At 40.3% G+C, this 21,786-nt stretch overlaps 1 protein-coding gene across 1 annotated transcript in view; it reads right to left on the bottom strand.

The window, feature by feature from the left end:
- Nucleotides 1-2,227: 2,227 nt before the first annotated feature.
- The window catches only part of EGLN3 (egl-9 family hypoxia inducible factor 3), a 37,186-nt gene continuing 17,627 nt past the window's right edge, over nt 2,228-21,786 (bottom strand). The window contains exons 2-5 of the mRNA XM_043986149.1: nt 8,583-8,702; nt 6,739-6,875; nt 5,638-5,711; nt 2,228-4,386 (exon numbers count right to left, since the gene is read on the bottom strand). Coding sequence (XP_043842084.1) covers nt 4,355-4,386; nt 5,638-5,711; nt 6,739-6,875; nt 8,583-8,702 — 363 coding nt within the window. The 3' untranslated portion in view covers nt 2,228-4,354. The remainder of the gene's footprint in view (nt 4,387-5,637; nt 5,712-6,738; nt 6,876-8,582; nt 8,703-21,786) is intronic.

The raw sequence follows: 21,786 nt of genomic DNA, 5'->3' as shown, positions 1-21,786 counted from the left end.
TTGCTCTTCATAATGAATGAAAATGGGCATTCAAACTTGGAGAGAGAGAGAGAGAGAAAGAGAGAGAGAGAGAGAGAGAAAGAGAGAGAGAGAGAGAGAGAGAGAGAGAGAGAGAGAGAGAGAGAGAGAGAGAGAGAGAGAGAAAACAAGCAAAGGGTCAAAAGGAGCTTTTTTTTTTCCCCTGCAATGAGGGTTAAGTGACTTGCCCAGGGTCACACAGCTAGTAAGTATCATGTGTCTGAGGTCGGATTTGAACTGAGGTCCTCCTGAATCTAGGGCCAATTCTCTATCCACTGTGCCACCTAGCTGCCCCCTCAAAAGGAGCTTTTAAAACTTCCTCTAGGTGTTAATTTCATCTTGAAAACGAGCATGCTGAGTTATATTATCGCAAGGGGACCCACTTCCAGCTTTAAGATTGGAAGACTCGGTCCTATGACAAAATATTGTACTCTCCTAACCGATCCTGGCCATTTTTCAGGTAAGAATTGATGGATAGATAACCCTAAACCTATTCCCACTACTAGCAAAAGGAATCATTTGCCCTGCTCACACTGGCTGCAGACCTTCACATCTGAGGAATAAAACATTTGGAGATGGTAGGAGTTTAAAAGATTCCTTTATGAATCCTTTAAATGTGTCAGCTGCTTTTTAAACTGGGGGGGGGCAGCGAGGGATAGGAAGGAGAAAACACTAGGCAATTTCCATCTTTAAAGTAATTACTTAAGACTTATTCTTTAACTTTGAGATTCTCTAGAGCCACATAGCTAATCATTCTCTGTCAGCTGAAGTTTTAATACTAAAAAAAAAACAAACCAAACACAAAAAAACAATGTCATTTTGGGGGGTCTCCTCACCACAGCTGACCATTTCAAGGGTCAAGCAAATCTTTAAAAAGAAAACACCTTAAACCTCTATGTTTTGTGAACTATTTAATAAGGACTGCTGACCCTATGTGGGCATTTCCCATCACTACTTCTTTTAAAGGAAATATTAGGATTAAATGATCAGACATGATGACAATTCTGCTACTAAGAAGCCAGAGTAATTTAAAAAGAAAAAAAAGATATCAGGTTCAAACAGATGATCCATAATTTAGACGGCTATGCATTTAGTTTTTATTAACTACTCTACTGCAGATCTATTTACTGAACTGAGGTAAGACTTTTTACTCCCATGAAATTGGATCTTTGGATCAAAATTCAATCTACTGCTAAGGACCCTGCACTATTTAGATGATGTAATGGTTAGGAAGGCTTTTAACATTTCCATTGCCAGGAATACAAATTAAATTGATCTGATTATTCACCAAATGACTTTCCCTTGGCAGTTTTCAATCTTTCCCAAACAAGGGGGTCTAAGGGAATATAAAAAAACAGTCCTTGGGTATAAGGTTTCATCTTCAGCCTGCTCTGAGCTTGATTTCTAGGGGCATAATTCAGCCATACAAATCAGCCTAGTATAAAATAGTTTATTTTTTAAAAAAACAGTTATTGTATAGTACCTTTTCCCCAAGGCATTTAGGTATAGGAAAAGTCAGACCTTGGACAAGTTAAAAAAAAAAAAAGGAAATCAACTCACAGTACCAGGGCTTTACTGTTTTGTTTTGTTTTTTAAAGTGAGGCAATTGAGGTTAAGTGACTTGCCCAGGGTCACACAGCTAGTAAGTATTAAGTGTCTGAGGCCAGATTTGAACTCAGGTACTCCTGACTCCAGGGCCGGTTCTCTATCCACTGCGCCACCTAGCTGCCCCTACTGTTTTGTTTTGATGGGGCAATGACGGTTAAGTGATTTGCCCAGGGTCACACAACTAGTAAATGTCAAGTGTCTGAGGCTGGATTTGAACTCAGGTCCTCCTGAATTCAGGGCTGGTGCTTTACTTACTGTACCACCTAATTGCCTGGCTATACTGTTTTAATAGCCTGCTACTCAACCAATCAGTTAATCAGCATTTACTCCCAGCAATCAGATGCCCCATTTAGTATACATGAGAAAGACTGGTGAAAAGCTGTGAGTTTTGTAGGCTTATTCTGCTACCTTTTGAATAGGCAATGGAGGGCTTTGTGACCACTAGAAAGTTGATTACCCTGTTGGTACCCAAGGCACCCAAGACTGTAAGCTGCAAGAGATAATGCTGATGCATTGGTAAAGGAAATCCCTGACCAGGAGTTCCCTATGCCTACGAAATCACAGGTCAAGTCCCCCAAAAAAGAAGGAAAAAACCCCAAAGTAAAAAAGTCCATTTCAAAATGTATAGTTACTGTTTGTCACCAGGGTATCTAGTAAAGCATTTTTCTCTTACTATGATCTTTCAGCTTATTCTCAGGGATTCTTTCTTAGTACAACTGGAGCTACATTCATCAGGGCTAAATTTATATTCTTAATGGTCCAAGCTAGAGAAGAAGAGAAATCCTGTGTGTTCAGTCTTCCAACTAATAGTAGCTCACAGCATGTTCTACAGCAATCCACCATTTGGTGAATAATTAGCTCAGTTTCATTCACCAAACCATTCATGACACCAAAGAGTTCTAGAATTTATCATTTATCTCCTGGGTTCACCAATGTATGATGATAGAACGTTGTACACCGCCCCCCCACACACCCCAGGAAGTCTTTTCCATGGTGACAAAATGGGGAAGAAAGGGACACATATTGTACATCTCCAAAGATACACATAGAAAAGATCTTGATGTGAGGCCGAATTAGAGATGGCAACACTTGTCTAAGGCTTTTCAACAATCAATTAAAGCCAAGTTAAACTTGTGATTTTTTCCAAGAAATCGAACATCTCTACCAAAAGAAAATGAAAGTGTTTCCCATTTTCCTTCTTCACTGTATGGGTAGGGAAATGAGACAATTCCAAGTAAGATACAAAAGGGAACAGAGAAGATGTCTGAGAGAAAGGTGAAAAAAGGCCACAATGGTATGAGGAAATGGAGACTTGAGATGAGGGAAAGTGTTCCCTCATACATTCGTAGAGAACACAATTTCTTTTCTTCACAATTTCACAATTACACCTCAGTAAATATATGACCTCTGTAACACTGACAACAGGAGTAAGCCTGAGGTAGCAAGGTCTAACCAAAATGCCGGTTGTGGAAGTGAAGGATGGTGGGGATAGACAGAGTCAAGTGACTCAACATAGTTTGTTTTTTTCTCAGTAATTTTTTATTTCTATTTTCTTTTAAAAATATAGAACCCCACTTTCTCAAAGGAGGGTGGCCTCATTTTTTTCTAAAGGGGAAGACATTACTAATTTTCTTGAGTCCTCTTTCCCAACAGTACCAGTGGAGACACATATAAAGTCTGAGGTCCAGTGGAACCCAATGGAACATTAGCTACCTCTTGCTAGAAATGAAGGCTCAAGGATGAGACATAGGATTTTGGACACAACCAAGGGAGCAATTTCTTTTTTGGACAAAGCATATGTTATAAAAGTTTTTTTCTTTCTTTCTTTTTTTTTTTTATAATGAGGAGGGAATATGGGGAGAGACATTTTTTGTTAATTTCAAAAGATATGTAATTATAAATTGGTTCTAAGGTCCAAACAGATTTTTACTCTTGGATTCGCAACTCTACCTTATTAAAGAAGCAATAAGACAACGTTGAACTTCCAGACTTGGCTAGACTTCTAGGGAAGTAACCTCTTGAGGGAAGAAAACGAAAAGGGAAGTAAATGGTACTCCTATCTTATACAAGGTTAACATTTTCACCCAACTTGAGCAGAGGCAAGAAGCCTTACTTCCAAGACCAGGAAGAAGGAACAAAATGAGAAGTATCTGGACAACAAGGCATATGTGAAGGTATTACAATAATGAGGATGCCCCTTTTGTAAAGAAAGTGAAAACACACATGAGCTAATGCTACAGAAAGCCTGTCCAATGGTTTCTAGCTGAGATGCACTAGGAACACTAAACTCTTTCCTTAGGTCAACCCCTCAAGTTGCTTTCAGAGGCAGCATTTCTTGGCAAAGCTTTCTTTCAATCTGAAAAGTTTACATAAAGTGCAAATAAGATTTGTTCCCTCCTCTATGTTTCCATGTTCGTAATCTTTACAACTGGTGTAGCCAAAAAGTCATCTGCTAAACTTGCTGAATGGGCCGTTGTGCAACGGTATTCCTGGAGCAGGCAATTCTTCAAGTTCTTCCAAAGTCACAGAGAGTGTCTGGAGATGAACAGAGTCCTGGCAGAAGAATGCTGAGTACCACAGACAAGAGAAGAGACACAAACAGTGCATTTCTAGCTTATGGGAAAGAGTATCCTTCCCCTGAGTCAATGAAGAGGTCTTTGGATCTTGTCGCTTGCAGAGAATTCAGGAACGGTGTTTTAGAAAAGAACAGCGCCCACTGATCTCCAGGTCAGTCTTCACTTCGTGAGGTTTCTGTCTTGCCTGTGTTGGTGACAGAAACAAGAACTTGGGGTTAGGAAACTGGATTCCTTTTTTTTTTTTTTTTTAGTGAGGCAATTGGGGTTAAGTGACTTGCCCAGGGTCACACAGCCAGTAAGTGTCAAGTGTCTGAGGCCAGATTTGAACTCAGGTACTCCTGACTCCAGGGCCCGTGCTCTATCCACTGCACCACCTAGCTGCCCCAGGAAACTAGATTCTAAGACTTTTATAAGGGAGGGAGGGGGATAGAAGTATACAGATTAACCTGTGTAACCAGGGTTACAAGCTGTCTCATCTTAAGCTTTAAAAACAAACAAACATAAACACTTATGATAGGGTCATTCTTACTAGATCTTTGTAGGACTAATTGGCCACTAAAGCAAATATGAAGCTAAGTATTTTCCAGCCAATTTTTTAACCATGAGGATATCTTGTGGCATTCCCCCTGCCCCCCTCCGAAATGACATCTTAATCAACATGTATTATTAAACATCTATTATATGCCTGGCACTGTGCTAGGTTCTGGGGAAATAAATACAGTGATTAAAAACAAGCTTTATTCTAAAGGAGCTTATAGGATAAGGCCAAGCTCAAGGACTCCATAATAAATATGAATACCATCATCTCCCCTTTCATTCCTACACCCGCCATTTTGGTTAGACCTTGCTACCTCAGTATTAGTCCTGTGGTCTGTATTATGGAAGTCGCACATTTACCCGGCATTAATTGTGAAATGGTTTTCATGATTGTACAAGGGGATACTTTTCCTTATTCTCAGTCTCCACTTCTCATACCACTGTGGCCTTTCTTCACCATTCTCTGGGATGCCTTCTCTGTTCCCTTTTTTATCTTATTTAGAATTCTCTCTCTCTTCCCTACCCATAGAGTGAAGAAAGAAAGTGGGAAATACTTTCATTTTCTTTACTTAGAGATGTTAAGATTTCTAGGAGGATAAAAACCAAGCTTAGCTTTGCTTTGACTGATGGTTGAAAAAAGCCTCAGACAAGTATTGCCACTACTTTTTGGCCCCAAGTCTAGTTGTTTTCTACAAGTCTATTCTGAGGATCTAATGAGTTAATGCTTTATAATTCATAAAACATGATAAGAATATGACATGATTATAAAAATGTCATTATAAACTATGTTGAGTAAAAAGAGAGCTATGATTGCTTCTGACATTGTGTATGCAATAATTATTTTTTAAAAAAAGACTCAAGACTACTTTTCTTTGGAGAAATTTGGAAGAAGACCTACCAATTGAATTTCTGAATTTCTTTTTGGCTTCTGCCCTTTCCTCTGCATCAAAGTACCAAACAGTCATAGCATATCTGTGAAAGACAAGGAAAATGAGGTTTAGATGAAAAGTGGGGGAAAACAAAGTAACGATATTCATATGCTTTGAAAACTAAACACTAAAATGTTTCCCTCCAATATCAAAGGACTGTTCTAATTTTTTAGGTTTACTTATATTTAGTATCACAGATTTAAAATTCTCAGTCCTACTTTCTGCCTTAGCACTGACAAAAGGCAAATTTGCTCTGTCATTTTTCTCCATAATGGAATAGCCTACCATGACCAAAAGTGTTTCCAATTTCTGAGAGTATAGTTTAAGAACCATTTTCCTATCATTTCCACATCATCATTTTTTCCAAAAAGACTTACAAATTATTTTTATTGGTTTATTACCAGGTTAGCAGTAGTCCGAAGTGTTACTAGCTATTTGTAGAAAGCACATTAGACAGCTAGGAGCCAGGAGATCTGGGTTTTACCTACACCTACATAATCTACTGTATAAACCATGAACATATCAATCTATTCATATGACAAGAAACTGATAAGTAACAGGGAGTCCTATTGTCCTGCTCTCTATTCCAAGCTGAAACCCCTGCACAAAGTCATCATTTAACTTTCTTTGGCCTCCATTAAAAAGATGTGTGTGTGTGTGTGGGGGGGAATTAGACTGGATCAGATGAGAATAGAGCTAATATAATATATTTTTTGCTTAAATGTTTATCTTTGGTATCAATCAGGAATGGGGGGGGTTGTATTGTTTAAATAAATTAAAATGTAAAAAAATATATAAAATAAAAATTTAAAGATGAAATAAAATCATTTAAAAAGAATTTATATTTTCTATTCCCTTGGGCTGATTTGTCTCTATTCCCCAAGTCAGGGGCCAAGTCAGGGCCTCAGTTTCTTCATCTGTAAAATAAAAGTTGGGGGAGGTGGTGGGGGGAGAAGGTTGGACTACTTATGTAAAGTCCTTTCCTGCCCTTAAAGAAAAATCATGTGATCCTATTTGGAAATGATGATTTAATTATTCCTTGGGGGTCTTTGCCATTCTTAATGGTTTACCTCATAGCATAGGAAGGCTGTACTTCATGTGGATTCCTTCGATCTGACCAGAAAAAGAGCAGTCTGTCAAAAATAGGTTCCACGTCTGCTATAAAGGACTTTCCTTCTGGGAATATCCTAAGGATCCCGCCATGGAGCTGGAAAACATAATCAAGGTTATTTCCTGAGCACAGATAGAACTCCTCAGCTGGGGTAAACATATCAGCCTTCTGCTGATGAGGAACAGGGAGTCTGATTCCCCTGCTCTCTGTTCCAAGCTAGAGCCCCCACATGTGAACACACACCTTCTCCATTGGAACACTACACCATCTGCCTATTTAGAAACTTCACTAGATCTTTCCATCTTACTATATCAAACACTGAGTGGCAACATTATCCATGAATAAACAAGAGTGTAAAATATTCCGAGGCTTTTTTCAACCTCAAAATGAAGTTCTTGAGGGCAATCACAAGATAATTTGGGGGCATATAAAAGTAATGTATTTGATAGGGAGAGGGCAAAGGTGGATGGCTTTATTAGCATAGGGCAACTGCTGGGTGAGGAAACTCCTCCTACCAATGTATGTCAGCACCTTATCTGCCACTTGTGAGTGGACTAGAACATGGAGAGCTTAAATGACTTGTTGCGGGAAACAAAGTCAGGTATATTCATGACCAGTTCTATCTCTATCCACAAAGCCATGGTGTCACTGCAACGTACTGGATTATTATTATTATTATTATTTTTTTGTGGGCAATGGGGGTTAAGTGACTTGCCCAGGGTCACACAGCTATTAAGTGTCAAATGTCTGAAGCCATATTTGAACTCAGGTACTCCTGAATCCAGGGCTGGTGCTTTATTCACTGCACCACCTAGCTGCCCCGACAATTAAATTTTGAAAAAATTATCTCAAAATTTCAAAACCTGATGGGTGTTACAGGACACATTTTAGCTACATCATGTTGGGGGAAGTAAAGCAGAGGGAAAAGATGAACTTTCCCCTAGTGTTTTTATCCATTCATTGTTTTTCTTGCTGATTTAATAGCTTCTCTGGCCCCCAAACAAAAACCTTAGAACTTCTCTGAGGCAGCCTGTGTCTGACCCCAACTGACAGGAAGTAGGGATGTTGAAGGTTCAGAAGCCAAGTAAGCTGGAATAATTCCCTCACTTCCCAAACTACTAAATCATTCTTGAATTTTCAAAAATACCTCAATCCATATGCATCGGTTTTTAAAATCTGGACAAATATACACACAAGTTACACATGTTGGAGAATATATATAAAATGAGCTAAGACTCTCCTGGAGTTCATACCCATAGTAAACCATGACAAGTGGCCACGGATGAGATATTTCATTCTGTGTTGAGAGAGGCTGTGTGAGAAATTCTCTCTTGGGGATGCTTTTGTATCTGAGAGCATCAGTTTTGTGAAATTCTCTCAATATTGCTGCTGAGAGGGAAAATGCATTTTGTTGCTACTAAGTAGGTTTCGACAATCTAAGTCACATCAGCTCTGGCTGAGCTCCAAGTTTGATCCTTCTGCTCTGAACGACAAGTTATCTGGGGTAGCACTTTTTGGGGGGGGGGGGGCGGGGAGGACTAGTTCGGCTTTACAACCATTGTTTTCATCTTGACTCCTTTAGTCCAGATTTTCATGAGTGGGGAAGAAAAAGAGACAATTTCTCCCAAAAATACTATGAAAAGACTCCTCAGTGGAAGATAAAGGACATCTTAGCATTTTTTAAAGTTTTCTCTACTAAAAATTATATGAATTCTACCCCCAAGACTAATTTTTAGCATAATCTTCTCCCTGTGCCAGATCCCAACATAAATGTATACATAATTCAAAAAGTCCTTAAAGTACCTTGGAATCCCAGTTCTTGTTCAGATAGTAGATGCAGGTGATACAACGCCCGTCTCCATTGGGGTTGTCTACATGTCGAACATAACCAGTCCCATTCCCAGGATAGCAAGCCACCATTGCCTAATAGATATGAGAGAGAGAGAGAGAGCACTCTTTTATTTATTATAGACTTGCTATGTGTTAAAGGAGCTTATGTTCAAGAAGGGAAAGACAACACATAGAGGGAAGGTGGAGAGTTTGGAGGGGGGTGTTGGGGGAGGTGGTAGAGTACATGTAGTGGTACTGAGATAAACAGCTGTTGACACAACCTAATAGTCTCCAAAAAGAATTCTATTAACATAAGGTGTCCCAAAAGTCTTGATGCAGTTCTAAGTTTTACTGAATTTGGATTTTTGGGACACCCTTTATATTACCATTTAAAATACTATTTATATGCAGTTTTGGACATGAGGCAGCTGCTATTCTTTGAAGTTTATTCTCCTTTGATCTAGAATTTTCAGCATAAAAAAATCCAACTCATTCTTGTCCCCACTTTGCTGAATACTATTTCCCAAACTTATAGCCAACAATAGTATCTTTTTGGTTGGCAATCTTGGAAGAAAGTAAAAGACTGAAGTACCCAGGTGAGTGAGGCATACTGTACTAGGTCTGCAAAGGTCAAGGTCTTTGGCATTCTAAGAAGTTCAGGTGGTAAGAATATTATGTTTGAGACCCAACTATAGACAAGACAAAACAAGAAGAAAGTATCATCTTGAAGTCATGGGAACCTGGTATGCATGGGAAGCAAGGGTACTTCTGGAAATTGCTTTGTGCAACTCTGAAACCAGGTAGGTTTTTTGTTTGTTTGTTTGTTTGTTTTTTTGGTGGGATTTCCTCATCTAAAGGTAACTTCTAAAGTAGGTTCACAGAACAGAAACTGACCAAGAACGGTTTGATAAAATGGAAAAAGGATAGGATTTAAATCAGAAAACCTGGGTTCAAGTCACATGTCCTTTATTTAGTAGTTAGTAGCTACACTTTTGGACTAGAGTTGAACCTCAATTTCCCTATCTGTAAAATGGAAGATAATAATAGTTGTACTATTTACTGGCTCATAGGGTTGAAGATCAACTAAGATAAGTGCACTTAAAGTACTTGGTAGGGGGAGGTAGAGAGGAAGTAGGAGAGAAAAGAGTAAATTCTTGTAAGTTTTTTTTTTAATTAAATGTTATTATGTTTTTTTAAAGCACCATGCAAATGAGTGCCTTTAGGGAAGCTAGGGTGAAGTGGATGGAGTACTGAGCCTGGAGTCAGGAAGACTTGAATTTAACTTCAGATACTTACAAAGCTGTGTGACCTGGGCAAGCCATTCCACCCTGTTTACCTCAGTTTCCTCATCTGTAAAATGAGGTGGAGAAGGAAATGGCAAACCACTCCAGTATCTTTGCCAAGAAACCCTGGATGGGGTCACAAAGAGTTGGACACGACTGAAAAAAAAAAAACTAAACCAAACTCAACAGGGCCCAAGATAGAGAGTCAGTTAGGGGCAATGCCTTATGTTGGCAGCAAAGACACATAAGGCATCCCAGTTTATTTTTTTTTAATTTATTTTATTTATTTATTGGGCGGGGCAATGGGGGTTAAGTGACTTGCCCAGGGTCACACAGCTAGTAAGTGTCAAGTGTCAGAGGCCGGATTTGAACTCAGGTACTCCTGAATCCAGGGCCAGTGCTTTATCCACTGTGCCACTTAGCCACCCCCAAGGCATCCCAGTTTAAAGGGAAACTGAGACCAGGAAAGATTAAGAGATTTGCCCAATGTCACACAGGTAGTCAGTGGTAGAGTGGGGACTCAACTCAGGTTTTGCGATTTTGTGTCCTTCACTCTTTTCTTATTTTCCCCACAATACCTCCCAAGTACTCCACTTGCTCCTAGCTATACACAGGTCATGGGACTAGTCACATGAATAATCAAACATTTCTGAAACCTGGTTAATTTTTTCTTGTTAATCATTCTCAGATAGTCAGGAGGCTTATGATGCTGCTGGAAGAGAATGAGAGGCCAAGCACCAAACTCAAGCTGAATTACTAGATAACACAAACTGTTTTATAGCATGGGTATTTTTGTACAGGATGGCGGCAAAAAGATCTTGCTAAAAATTCATACCTAGGGGCAGCTAGGTGGCACAGTGGATACAGCACAGGCCTTGGATTCAGGAAGACCTGAGTTCAAATCCAGCCTCAGACACTTGACACTTACTAGCTGTGTGACCCCAAATGCCTCAACCCTTAACAAAAAAACAAAAACAAAAATAATTCATACCTGCTCTTTACACTAAGTATTTTAAGTTAATATTTTATTCTGAACCTAAAGGAACATTTCCAAATGGAAAGTAGAACAGAAAAGAGGATTGTCCATGAAACAGTGAGTCTCTATTATGCACAGCTTAATAAATTTCCTTCTTCCTTTTAAGCACACTACAGTATGAATTCAACTTGTAACTTCCAAAGCTTTATTCTTTGTTATTTCCTTCTGTTCTTTCCTGCACATTTAAAAAACTATTTCCATGACTCTTTTCCTTCCTTCTTTCCTTTCTTCCTTCCTCTCCCTTTCTTTTTTCTCTCTCTCTTTCCTTCTTTCCATCCTTTCTCTTCTCCTTTTTCTTTTTCCCTTTCTTTTTCTTTCTCTTCTTTCCTTCTTCCCTCCCTTCCTTTTCTCTCTCCCTCCCCTCTCTTCTTTTTCACTCCTTTCCTTCTTTTTTTTCTTTCTCTCCTTCCCTTATGCCTTTCTCTTTGCTTCTTTTTTACCTTCTTTCTTTCTTTCTTTCCTTCCTTCCTTTGTTCTTTCCTTCTTTTTCCATTCTTCCTTTCCTTCCTTCCTTTTTTCTCTCTCCCTTCCTCTGCTTCCTTCCTTCCTTCCACCCTGCCTGCAAACCTGTCACCACTGCCCCTCACTCCCACTGAAAAAGATAAGAAAACCCTTGTAACTATTTGGCATAGTCAAGCAAAACTTACCCACATTAGCTATTTCTGGAAATGTTCAGAATGCTCAAAGTACTTTTTTTCCCCTAAAGCATATCTCATTAAGAAGTTGTACATCCTGAGTCAGGGAAATAGATTAGCAACACCGGTTGGAGTCCCTTTCCTCCTAATTCAGTTTCTCTTCATCTAGATCAGTAGTTCTTTCAACCATTTTCAAACCTTGAGCACACACATCTAGCAGGACCTTCAGGTCACATTTCCTGACAAATGAAATCTCACCATCATTGGGATAATGGCCAAGACTATGCTCAAGGTACAGAAGGGACACTAGTGCAGTCTGCCCAATCATTTCTGCTGAGAGTACTGGGAAAGCATGGGCCAGCTGTTTAGAATGCTCCTTTAAAAAAAAAAAAAAGAATAGAATGCTCCTAACTTCCTGCTGCCCTGTTTTTACTAGAGTAAAAGTATGCTAACAGTAATTCTGGCTTGGATGTAAACTACAATACAAGGAACCAAATGCATTATTTCACAATATCACCTCATTTTAGAAAGAGCAAAGGGATCTAATAATAGCTAACATTTATATAGCTCATAATAAGTGCTTTTTACATTTCATTTGATACTCATAGTAACCTTGGGAGGTAAGGTGCTAATTATTATCTCCATTTTACAGATTCAGAAACTGAAGCAAACCAAGTTTAAGTGACTTACCTAGGTTCATAGAGCTAGCAAGTGTCTGAGGTTAGATATGAACTCAGGTCTTCCTGAGGTCAGGTTCTCTATCCACTGCATCATCAGGGATTTTAATGCCCTTTTAATTCAGTCAGTCCAACAAACATTTGGTTGCTGTTATGTTCAAAATTTTAAAATGAATTTTAAAGTATTTATTATGAAGAACAGGTACGGTTTGAGTGGGATTCTTTTTTTCCCCTTCAATTTTCTGACAAAGTGTGTAAAAGGCACTGTGCTAGCCAACTGGTATACAAGGTAAAAAATAAAACAAACAGCTCTGAGATATCACCTTACACCCATCAGAATGGCAAATATAACAAGAACGGAAAATATTGGTTGTTGGAAGGTTTGTGGGAAAACTGGGATGCTAATCCACTGTTTGTGGTGTTGTGAAAAGATTCAACCATTCTGGAGAGCAATTTGGAACTATGCCCAAAGGGCTATAGAATTGTGCATACCCTTTAATCCAGCAATACCATTACTTGATTTATATCCCAAAGACATCCTCAAAAAGAGAAAATGACCTATTTGTACAAAAACATTTATAGCAGCTCTTTTTGTGGTGACCAAAAATTGGAAATCAAAGGCATGCCCATCAATTGGGGAATAGCTAAACAAGCTTTGATATATGATGGTAATGGAATATTACTGTGCAGTAAGAAATGACATGAAAATGATTTCAGAAAGGACTGGAAAGACTTTTATGAACTGATGCATAGTGAAGTAAGCAGAACGAAGAGAACATTGTACACGGAGACAGCAATATTGTTCCATGAAGATCTGAGAATGACTTGACTTTTCTCAACAACACGATGATCCAAGACAATCCCAAAAGAATATTGATGAAACATACTACCCACCTCCAAAAAAAGAACTGATATTGATGGAACAGACTGAAGCAGGCTATTTCTCACATTCTTTCATTAAGTGACAAATATGATGATGTTTTGCATGATCATATATGTATAACCCATATCAGATTTTTTGCAGCCTCAGGTAGGGGGGAGGGGAGGGAGGGAAGAAGGGATAGGGATTAGAACAGAAAACTATAAATAAAAATGTTTAACCTGAAAAAAAAAAAAAAGAAACAAATCATGTTTTCAAAGAGCTCACATTCTATTGGGGGAAAGGGGGAGGGAGAAGGGATAGGAGAGATATAACCTGTACTTAGATAAAGAAATAAAAGAAATATGGAAGCAAGATGAAGTACTAACAACTAGAGAGGATAAGAGGCTTTAGTAAGTGGTGGTACTTGCTTGAGCTAAAAGGCCTTGAAGGATGCTATAAACCACACACAAAAAAAAGGTTCTGGAATCACTGATTTTAGGCTGGTATGGGACCTCAGAGACCATCTGGCCCCACCTCCCCTTTTTATAGATGAGGAAGAGGTAAGGTGAATTGTACAAGGCTGTAAAGTAATATGATCAGCTAGGTGGCACAGTGGATAGAGTACCACACCTGGAGTCAGGAAGATTCATCTTCATGAATTCGAATCCCACCTCAGACATTTACTACCTGTGTGACCCCAGGCAAGTCACTTTACCCAGTTTGTCTCAGTTCCCTCATCATTCCATCATCGGTTTCCTCATGGCAGAGAAGGAAATGACAAACCACAGCAACACCTCTGCCGAGAAAACCCCAAATGGGATCACAACTGAAAAAACTTAAAAACAGGAAGTAACATAAGCCAGCCAGGATTTGAACCCAGGTCCTCTCATTCCAAATACAGAGTTCTTTCCATTGTATGTGAGGGTGAGCTTTGAAAAGCAAAAACAAAATCAGAAAAGGTACTATTAAACTGCCAGCTCTTCTGGAAAAATCCTTGTGCAGGTTTCAAAGTAGGAGCTCCCTCCTTGCCTCAATGAAGAATAAAGACCATATTTCCCGAGAAGTATCTCTTGACCTCAGAGCTAGAAGAATAAACTACCGTCTAAAAGCAATCACCCATAAATCACAGGAATGGCCCACAACCCAGAGAACTCTCTGATCTCTCATTCGCTTTCTACATGGATCACACACACAGTTCATGTGTTCAACAGTCCCTGATCAAGCCCTGATGGGGGAGAGACAAAGATCCTAGGTCACTAGCTGTGTGACCTCCAGGCTTGAATGTCCTCACCTCTAAAATGATAGGATTGGACCAGATAATTTGTGGATCAGCTCTCAATCTTAGCCTTGCTCTATGATTAGTTAAGAGGGAGTCTGCTTTCTCAGAGCTTCTATCAGTCTCTTTGAACACAAAAAGGCCAATGGAACATATGGAGTTATATGTGGAGTAGTGGATATCATGGGAATTTAGCACCTCTTTCAATAGATGAGAATTTAGAACCAATGCGAATGAATGCTTTGTAAAAGGTAGTAGAGCATTGTCTGTGTTTCTTTCTGGCCTTCTTTCTGTTCTCATTAAAAAAAAAAATGCCCCAGTGACCTGCTTTTCTGTGTGCTGGGGACAGGGGGAGGGGACAACCTTATTGAATATGCTTAATAAGGGAAAGAGATAATGTAGAATGGTTCCTACTTTCCACAGGAAGACAGCCATTATTTGCTGCCATCACCTTTTCTTTCTGAATTCTTTTTTTTTTTTTTTTTGCGGGTGCAATGAGGGTTAAGTGACTTGCTCAGGGTCACATGGCTAGTAAGTGTCAACTGCCTGAGGTCAAATTTGAACTTAGGTCCTCCTGAATCCAAGGCCAGTGCTTTATGCCACCTTGCTGCTCCAAGATAGCCATTATTTGAAGAATTTTTTTTTTTTTTACTATGTTGGTGGTATATTCCAATCTTTTAAGAACTCTTACATTTCATTGACTACCTTTGCCACCCCTTCACTCCTTAATTGTAGAGCTTCTTAAGTGGGAGATCTGTGACTTTTTTCCTAAACTATAGTTTAATAGGACTAGATAATTAGCTTCCCATGTAATCCTATGCAATTAAAAACATTATTCTGAGAAAGGGTCCAGAGGCTTCTGCCAAACAAATCATAACACACACAAAAAGGTTAAAAACCCCAGTCTTGGGAAATTGTTTCAAGAGTTGATTTGGCCAAATGACTACAAATCCTAATCACCCATCACAATTATATGTAGGTGGGACAGGATAAAAGAAAAGGAAAATAAAACCAAAATTCTTGAGGTATGGTTATGTAGAGAAGCAAACACTGAAAGAGTCAGGAGACATCAACTTTAGCTTTCTACCACCTGTCGGCTGCATGAACTTTCCCTTGTCTTCTTTCTAGGAAAAGAACAGGGTTGGTTAGACTATAGGACCCCAGGGCCCTTCCAGTTCTAACGTTCTATTTTTTTTTTTTTATACATGAGCCAACATTTTCAGGACATCGTTTAAGTATATCATATCCTATATCGCATGACCTAATCTAGGCTAGAAAACAGAATATAACATCTCTGAGGAGCCTTACCACCAAATGGGAAGCTCTTTTAAAAGAAATTTTAAAGGTTTTATTTGCTATGGTAAATTAGAATTGAGCTGAACACTTTAGCTTTAATGAAGTTTTGCCTTCTTTACAAATCTTTTTGAGAAGTTTGTGTGGAATCTGAACATCCTCCTACAACCTCCCAAGAGTTTGCAATTTCTCAGTGCCAATGTGTAGGAAAGCAGAAGTGCAAATTCTTTCTTTCTTTTTGTTTTGTAAATAATATTTTTCCCAATTACATGCAAGATAGTTTTCAACATTTTGGGGGGAGGGCAATGAGGGTTAAGTAACTTCCCCAGGGTCACAGAGGTAGTAAGGTCAAGTGTCTGAGGTAGGCTTTGAACTCAGGTCCTCCTGAATCCAGGGCCAGTGCTTTATCTACTGTGCCACCTAGCTGCCCCTAGCATTCTTTTTTTTCAGGGCAATGAGGGTTAAGTGACTTGCCCAGGGACACACAGCTAGTAAGTGTCAAGTGTCTGAAGCTGGATTTGAACTCAGATCCTCCTGAATCCAAGGCCAGCGCTTTATCCACTGCTCCACATACCTGCCCCTAGCATTCATTTTTTTTTTTTTTTAGTGAGGCAATTGGGGTTAAGTGACTTGCCCAGGGTCACACAGCTAGTAAGTGTTAAGTGTCTGAGGCTGGATTTGAACTCAGGTACTCCTGACTCCAGGTCAGGTGCTTGCATTCATTTTTTAAATAAGATTTTGAATTCCAAATTTTTCTCCCTCTCCCCTCCCCAAAATGGCAAGCAATCTGATATAGGTTATACATGTGGAACCCAAATGGAAATTTCCTTACCTCAGTATTGCCTTTTTCAGACTACAAAGAATTGGCGTGCTACAGAACTTAAAATTTTGGCTAAATTTCCATGGGTCTTATGGGAAGAGAGGGGAAGTTCCTAGGACCAGTAATTAGAAAGGTAAAATATTCATCCTTTCTGGCTTGCACCTGATGTCATTTGACTAAAGTTTGAAACAATGAAAGGAAATCATTGTGAGTCTCCTAGAGCGGGTCGAAACTATATCCAATTTTATCAGTGTTGCCTGGCTCAGTGCCATAGAAGATACAGGTCTGGATAAGCAGCTATTTGCCTGGAATTCCCGACATGTTCTAAAGTAACCCGAGAAGCCCAAACAAGCTGCCTCAATGTTATTTTTATAACTGGCCATGGCGGATGCCAATTTGCTGCACGGGGCCACTATGAACACCGGAAGCTGAGCAGGTCAACTAAGTTGCTATCCCTGCCTCCCCAAGCTGGGTGTGAGGGTGCAGAAGCATAGAATGGAAGGGAAAAGACAGCTTCAGGACACTAAGAGCCCTGCTAAAGTGTCTGGATTATGGCGAGACAAACAGGCAAAGCAGCTCTTGAAAGGATGCCACTGACTTTTTAACTTCTCCAAATCCCAGGCTATACCTCTTGAAATGGACTTAAACCATAAAATTTTCATGTTGATTTTAACCATATCACTGATTTTACTGGCCTAGGGGGACTCTCAATAAGGAAACCCTTCCTGAAACTTATAATTTTAGCAAGTTTCCTGGGGTCCTGGGAAGTAAATGACTTGACCAGGGTTGAGTTAATGTATACATGTCCCTACCATACTTTCTCAACTCTGACCATCATCAGCTGGAACCTTTGACTCTTGCCCTGGGACATGGGGCTGTGGTAGGTGAGCTCTCACTTCCAGACTTCTCTTATACTTCCTAACCATCTCTACATCATGTCATCTATACTACACTGTCACACTGTTCCTCCTACTGGAACCCCAAATACTATCTATGGGAAAGTTGGCTATGATAAGCTTTTGTCTTATTTTGCCCAGAAGCGGGTCTTCTAGTCTCTTCCTGGCTATCCCCACACCAAACTGTACCCCTCCCCCCGCCCCCAGCTCTCCTTTATATGTTTTCTTACCCCATTAAAAGGTATGCTTTAGGGGCAACTAGGTGGCACAGTGGATAAAGCACCAGCCCTGGATTCAGGAGGTCCTGAGTTCAAATCCGGCCTCAGACACTTGACACTTACTAGCTGTGTGACCTTGGGCAAGTCACTTAACCCTCATTGCACAACCAGAAAGAAAAAAAAGAAAAAAAAAGTAAGCTCCTTAATGCAGGGATTGTCAGGCCAGAAACTGCCTTTAATGTGTGTGCATGAGGATCACAAATTCCATCACCCCTTCCTGGTTTTACTGTCTTCACCCTGGACCTTATTGGGGCATGATGTCAAGAAAAGGCGAGCATGGGACTATAGCTCAATGAGAAATTACTGGTCTGTGGGCTCTTAGTTCACTGCATAGAAATCTTTCATAGTAAAATAGTTTAAAATCGGGAATTATTTGTAACGTGTAAAAGTCGCAAAGAAGAATTTGTTTTAAAGTCCCTAACCATTTAACTGCACTGAATTAAGAACAGCTTTTCGGCTTTGGTTTGATCACTTAACTCTGGTTAAGCAGGCCACACCCTGTCTTGTATTAAGGCTTGCTGGCCTCCACTGAAGAAAAGAAAATTGTTAGGGGGAAATTGGTGGGGGCTTTCAGATAGGGGTTCTTAGGAATTCCTCTTTCAAGAATTATACCCTCTTGCACACAAATCCAATTAGAATAAAATAATAGTTTATTTAGGTGCTAGGGAAAGGAAACCAAGAGAGAAGGTCTAGGATTTCTCATGGGGAGAAGGCATGGCTCTGTGAGATACCTATCTCCTCCAGCAGGAGACAGGCAAATCCTTTTATAGAGGACCATGAGGTGATCATCTGCCTGTGGAAAGTTCCCTTATTGGGGGAGGACCATTCCCCACTGGTGTTGACTGGGGGAAGTTGGGTGAGAGGCAGCTCTGATCTCTCAAGCTACCTCTGTCCCCCTCATCCCACAAAGGCAGCAGCCACACCTAATCTTATCTCCCTGAGGGACTGGGGAGACTGGAATGAAGGGGGGTGGTCCTGGAGTTATCTCAGTCCCGATCCTAGTGCCACTCATCTCTTTAGGTGTGTCTGTCTTTTGGTTTAGTTTCTTAAGGAGAAGGTTCCTAGATTTCCTCCAGCAACCTTCTGAGGTACCCGGGCCCATAAGTCATCAAAACTATAGGTGTAAACTTGTAAGGTCTTATTATCTCCTGACTAAATCCTACTCTTCCCAGCCAAGTTCAACCACTTAGCCCATTTTAACTGTGCCCTTTGGAACCTCTACTCTTCTCTCAGACTCCTCTCAGACTTGTCAGCCAATGTTTCTTCTACCTCCTGGTTTTAATCATTTACATGGGATCCTTCTTAGCACAGAATACTAGTGGCCTCACATTCAATCAGCCAATCCATCAATAAGCATTTATTAAGCTCCTACTAAATGTCAGGCACCTTGTTAAGCACTGAGGAATACAAAGGAGCAAAAGACGGCCCCTGCCTTCAAGGAGCTTGTAATTGAATAGGAGAGACAACATGCCAACAAATATAGACAAAGCATGCAGGAAAGGATGAATAGAAAATCATTAACAGAGGGAAGGTACTGGGATTGAGAGGGGTTGGGGAAAGCTTCCTGGAGAAGGTGGGATTTTAGTTGGGATTTAGAGGAAGCCAGGGGAGGTCAGCTGTGGTCAGGATTCAGAGCACAGGAGGAAGAGCATTCCAGGCATGTGGGACAGCCAGAGAGAATGCCCAGAGCTGAGAGATGGAATGTGTTGTTTATGGAAGGGCCAGGAGTTCCTTCCCCCCCATCCCCCTCCTCTAAGGGTTATGCAAAACAGATACAAGATAACCTTGGGGAGAAAGGGCATTAGCTGCTGGGGAAGAACAGGAAAGGACTCAGAAGAAGGTGGCACTTGAGGCTGAATCTTGAAAGAAAGCCGGAATTTCCGAAGTGAAATGTTAGTAAATTTGGGGTATTTAAATAAGGATAGAAATAACCAGGAGACAAATATAAAAGGGCACCACTAGTTAGCAATGTCAGGGCAGTTTAGTGGTGCAAGGGGTAGAGTGTCAGGCCTGGAGTCAGGAAGACCGGAGTCAGAAGACTCATCTTCATGAGTTCAAATCCCGCCTCAGACACTTCTTAGCTGTGACCCTTGGGTCAGTCACTTCACCCTGTTTGCCTCAGTTTCCTCATCTGTAAAATGAGCTGGAGAAGGAAATGGAAAATTACTCCAGTATCTTTTCCAAGAAAACCCAAAATGGGGTCACGAAGAGCTGGACACAATTAAAATGAATGACAATGATTAACAATGCCATTTTGGTATCATTTTACCTCCGGGGAATAATCTCGTTACCAGTAAAATAAACCCAGAAGGCTGAAGGGTTTCTAACACTCCAAAAGGTGGTTTTGAAAAAAAGTACTTTGTAAACCTTTAAAATGCTAATAGATATGTGGTTTTTATTACTACTCTAGTGGTGTTTAAGTACGCCTCAGCTAAGAGGGTGGTAAATATTAACTCAGTCTAAACCTTGCACAAATCTAATACTTTTCTTTCCTCCACACCCCTAACCTCATTTGGTTAGGACAACCAAAAAAGCCTTATTTCAATGTTTCTTAGAGAGTATTTAAGCTCAGAAGAAAAACACATGGTGTTTAAACTTTCATTATTGTTCCTACGGAGGAGTGACATGACAAAGAAAATGAGAAAAAAACAGCACCCCCCAACTCCCCCCCCCCAATCTTTTTTGATTGGGAATATAAAATACTGAAATCTACCACTGAGCTCTTTTAACTTTTTTTTTTTAAGTCTACTACTCTTTTTTGGTGGACACTGAAAGAAAAGATGACTCTAATATTATCATTCAAGTCCAGCAGATGGGTACATCCACCCCATTTGGTCCAAGTGTCTTCCAGGTGAGCCATGTTCACTGTAATCCCCCAAGAATCCCCCCACATCACCCTTCTTCCACTCTTAACTGATCATGAAAACCACTTTTTTTTTTCTTTCAACTCTCTGAGGAAAAACTTTCTGGGAGCCATTCCACTGAAAATTTCTGATAAACATAAATTGAACCAAATACAGCTCTATTTCCACCTCCTTTTATCCAAATTCAGACACTCCCCCACTCCCTGAAAAGTACATTCATTTTCTTCCAGTATATTCAGAAGGCAAAATGAGGGAGGGGGTCCCGCTCCTCCCTCCAGAAACCAGATCAACATACTCCTTTAAAACAACAGCAGGGTTTCAGTATAAAGGAAAAGGAAAATGAGAAAATAAAGATGAAAATCAGAAGCTAGATAGACAATCGCGACGCCCGAATGTTCTGACGATAATGCATACGCCTGCCTCTTCTAGGCATCAGAGTTAATTTTGTTGGGAAGACGGAGGAATGTTTGGGCTTAGCCACCACCGTCCCGTAACCTCCTCCCGATTTATTCTAACACTTGTCTCTCCGAGTTGACATTTTTCAAGGACCTTGACTCCACAGTGAACTTTAAGTCCCAGTTCAGTAGCATCCCAAGCCTCGGGGCTACAGAACTTTGCATTCAGCTTTTCCAAGTTTAAAATGAAGCTCCGGGGGATTTCCTTTCCATCTGGCTTTAAACCCCTCCCCCCTCCTTAACTCTCCCTCACCCTACCCTACCCCACCCCCCACAATCCCTACTCCAAAGAAAGCACGGGAGACTAGGAATTTAAAAGGCCATTGTCATTACTTTCAGATTCTGGTTAATTACTTTCCTAGGAGGAGTTTCAGCTACAGCTCTCCAATTAGCAACTGTAAACAGCCACTGCAATATCGATTTATCAATAAAAGCTGTTTTGGTTTAGGAAGTCGGCCCCTTCGCCACGGAGGCCTGGCTCCCTGCCAGCTGGATGATGGCTTAATGACAGGGCTACGTGCAGTGCGTGAGGGTATCAGCAATCAAACACCCAACTTCGTTCCAGAGAACACAGCCGAGAGAAACTGTTGGGGGGTGGGGAGGACCGAGGCCGACTTCACATACTCCTCAGTTCGGTTTTCACCTGCCCCTCTCACAGTCAACAGCCCATTAACGCTGTCATTCACCTCATCTAGGATTCCTTATATTCTTGAAAGCCTGTCAACCATGGGTTTCCCTAGTTTTAAGTTACACTGAAATTTGGGATTTCACCATATCCTTCTGGATTCCTCCCCTAGTAACA

This window comes from Dromiciops gliroides, chromosome 2, assembly GCF_019393635.1.
Source record: "Dromiciops gliroides isolate mDroGli1 chromosome 2, mDroGli1.pri, whole genome shotgun sequence".
Taxonomy (NCBI): domain Eukaryota; kingdom Metazoa; phylum Chordata; class Mammalia; order Microbiotheria; family Microbiotheriidae; genus Dromiciops; species Dromiciops gliroides.
The sequence above is the reverse complement of the archived record's forward strand: the minus strand, read 5'-3'. Positions and strand labels throughout refer to the sequence as shown.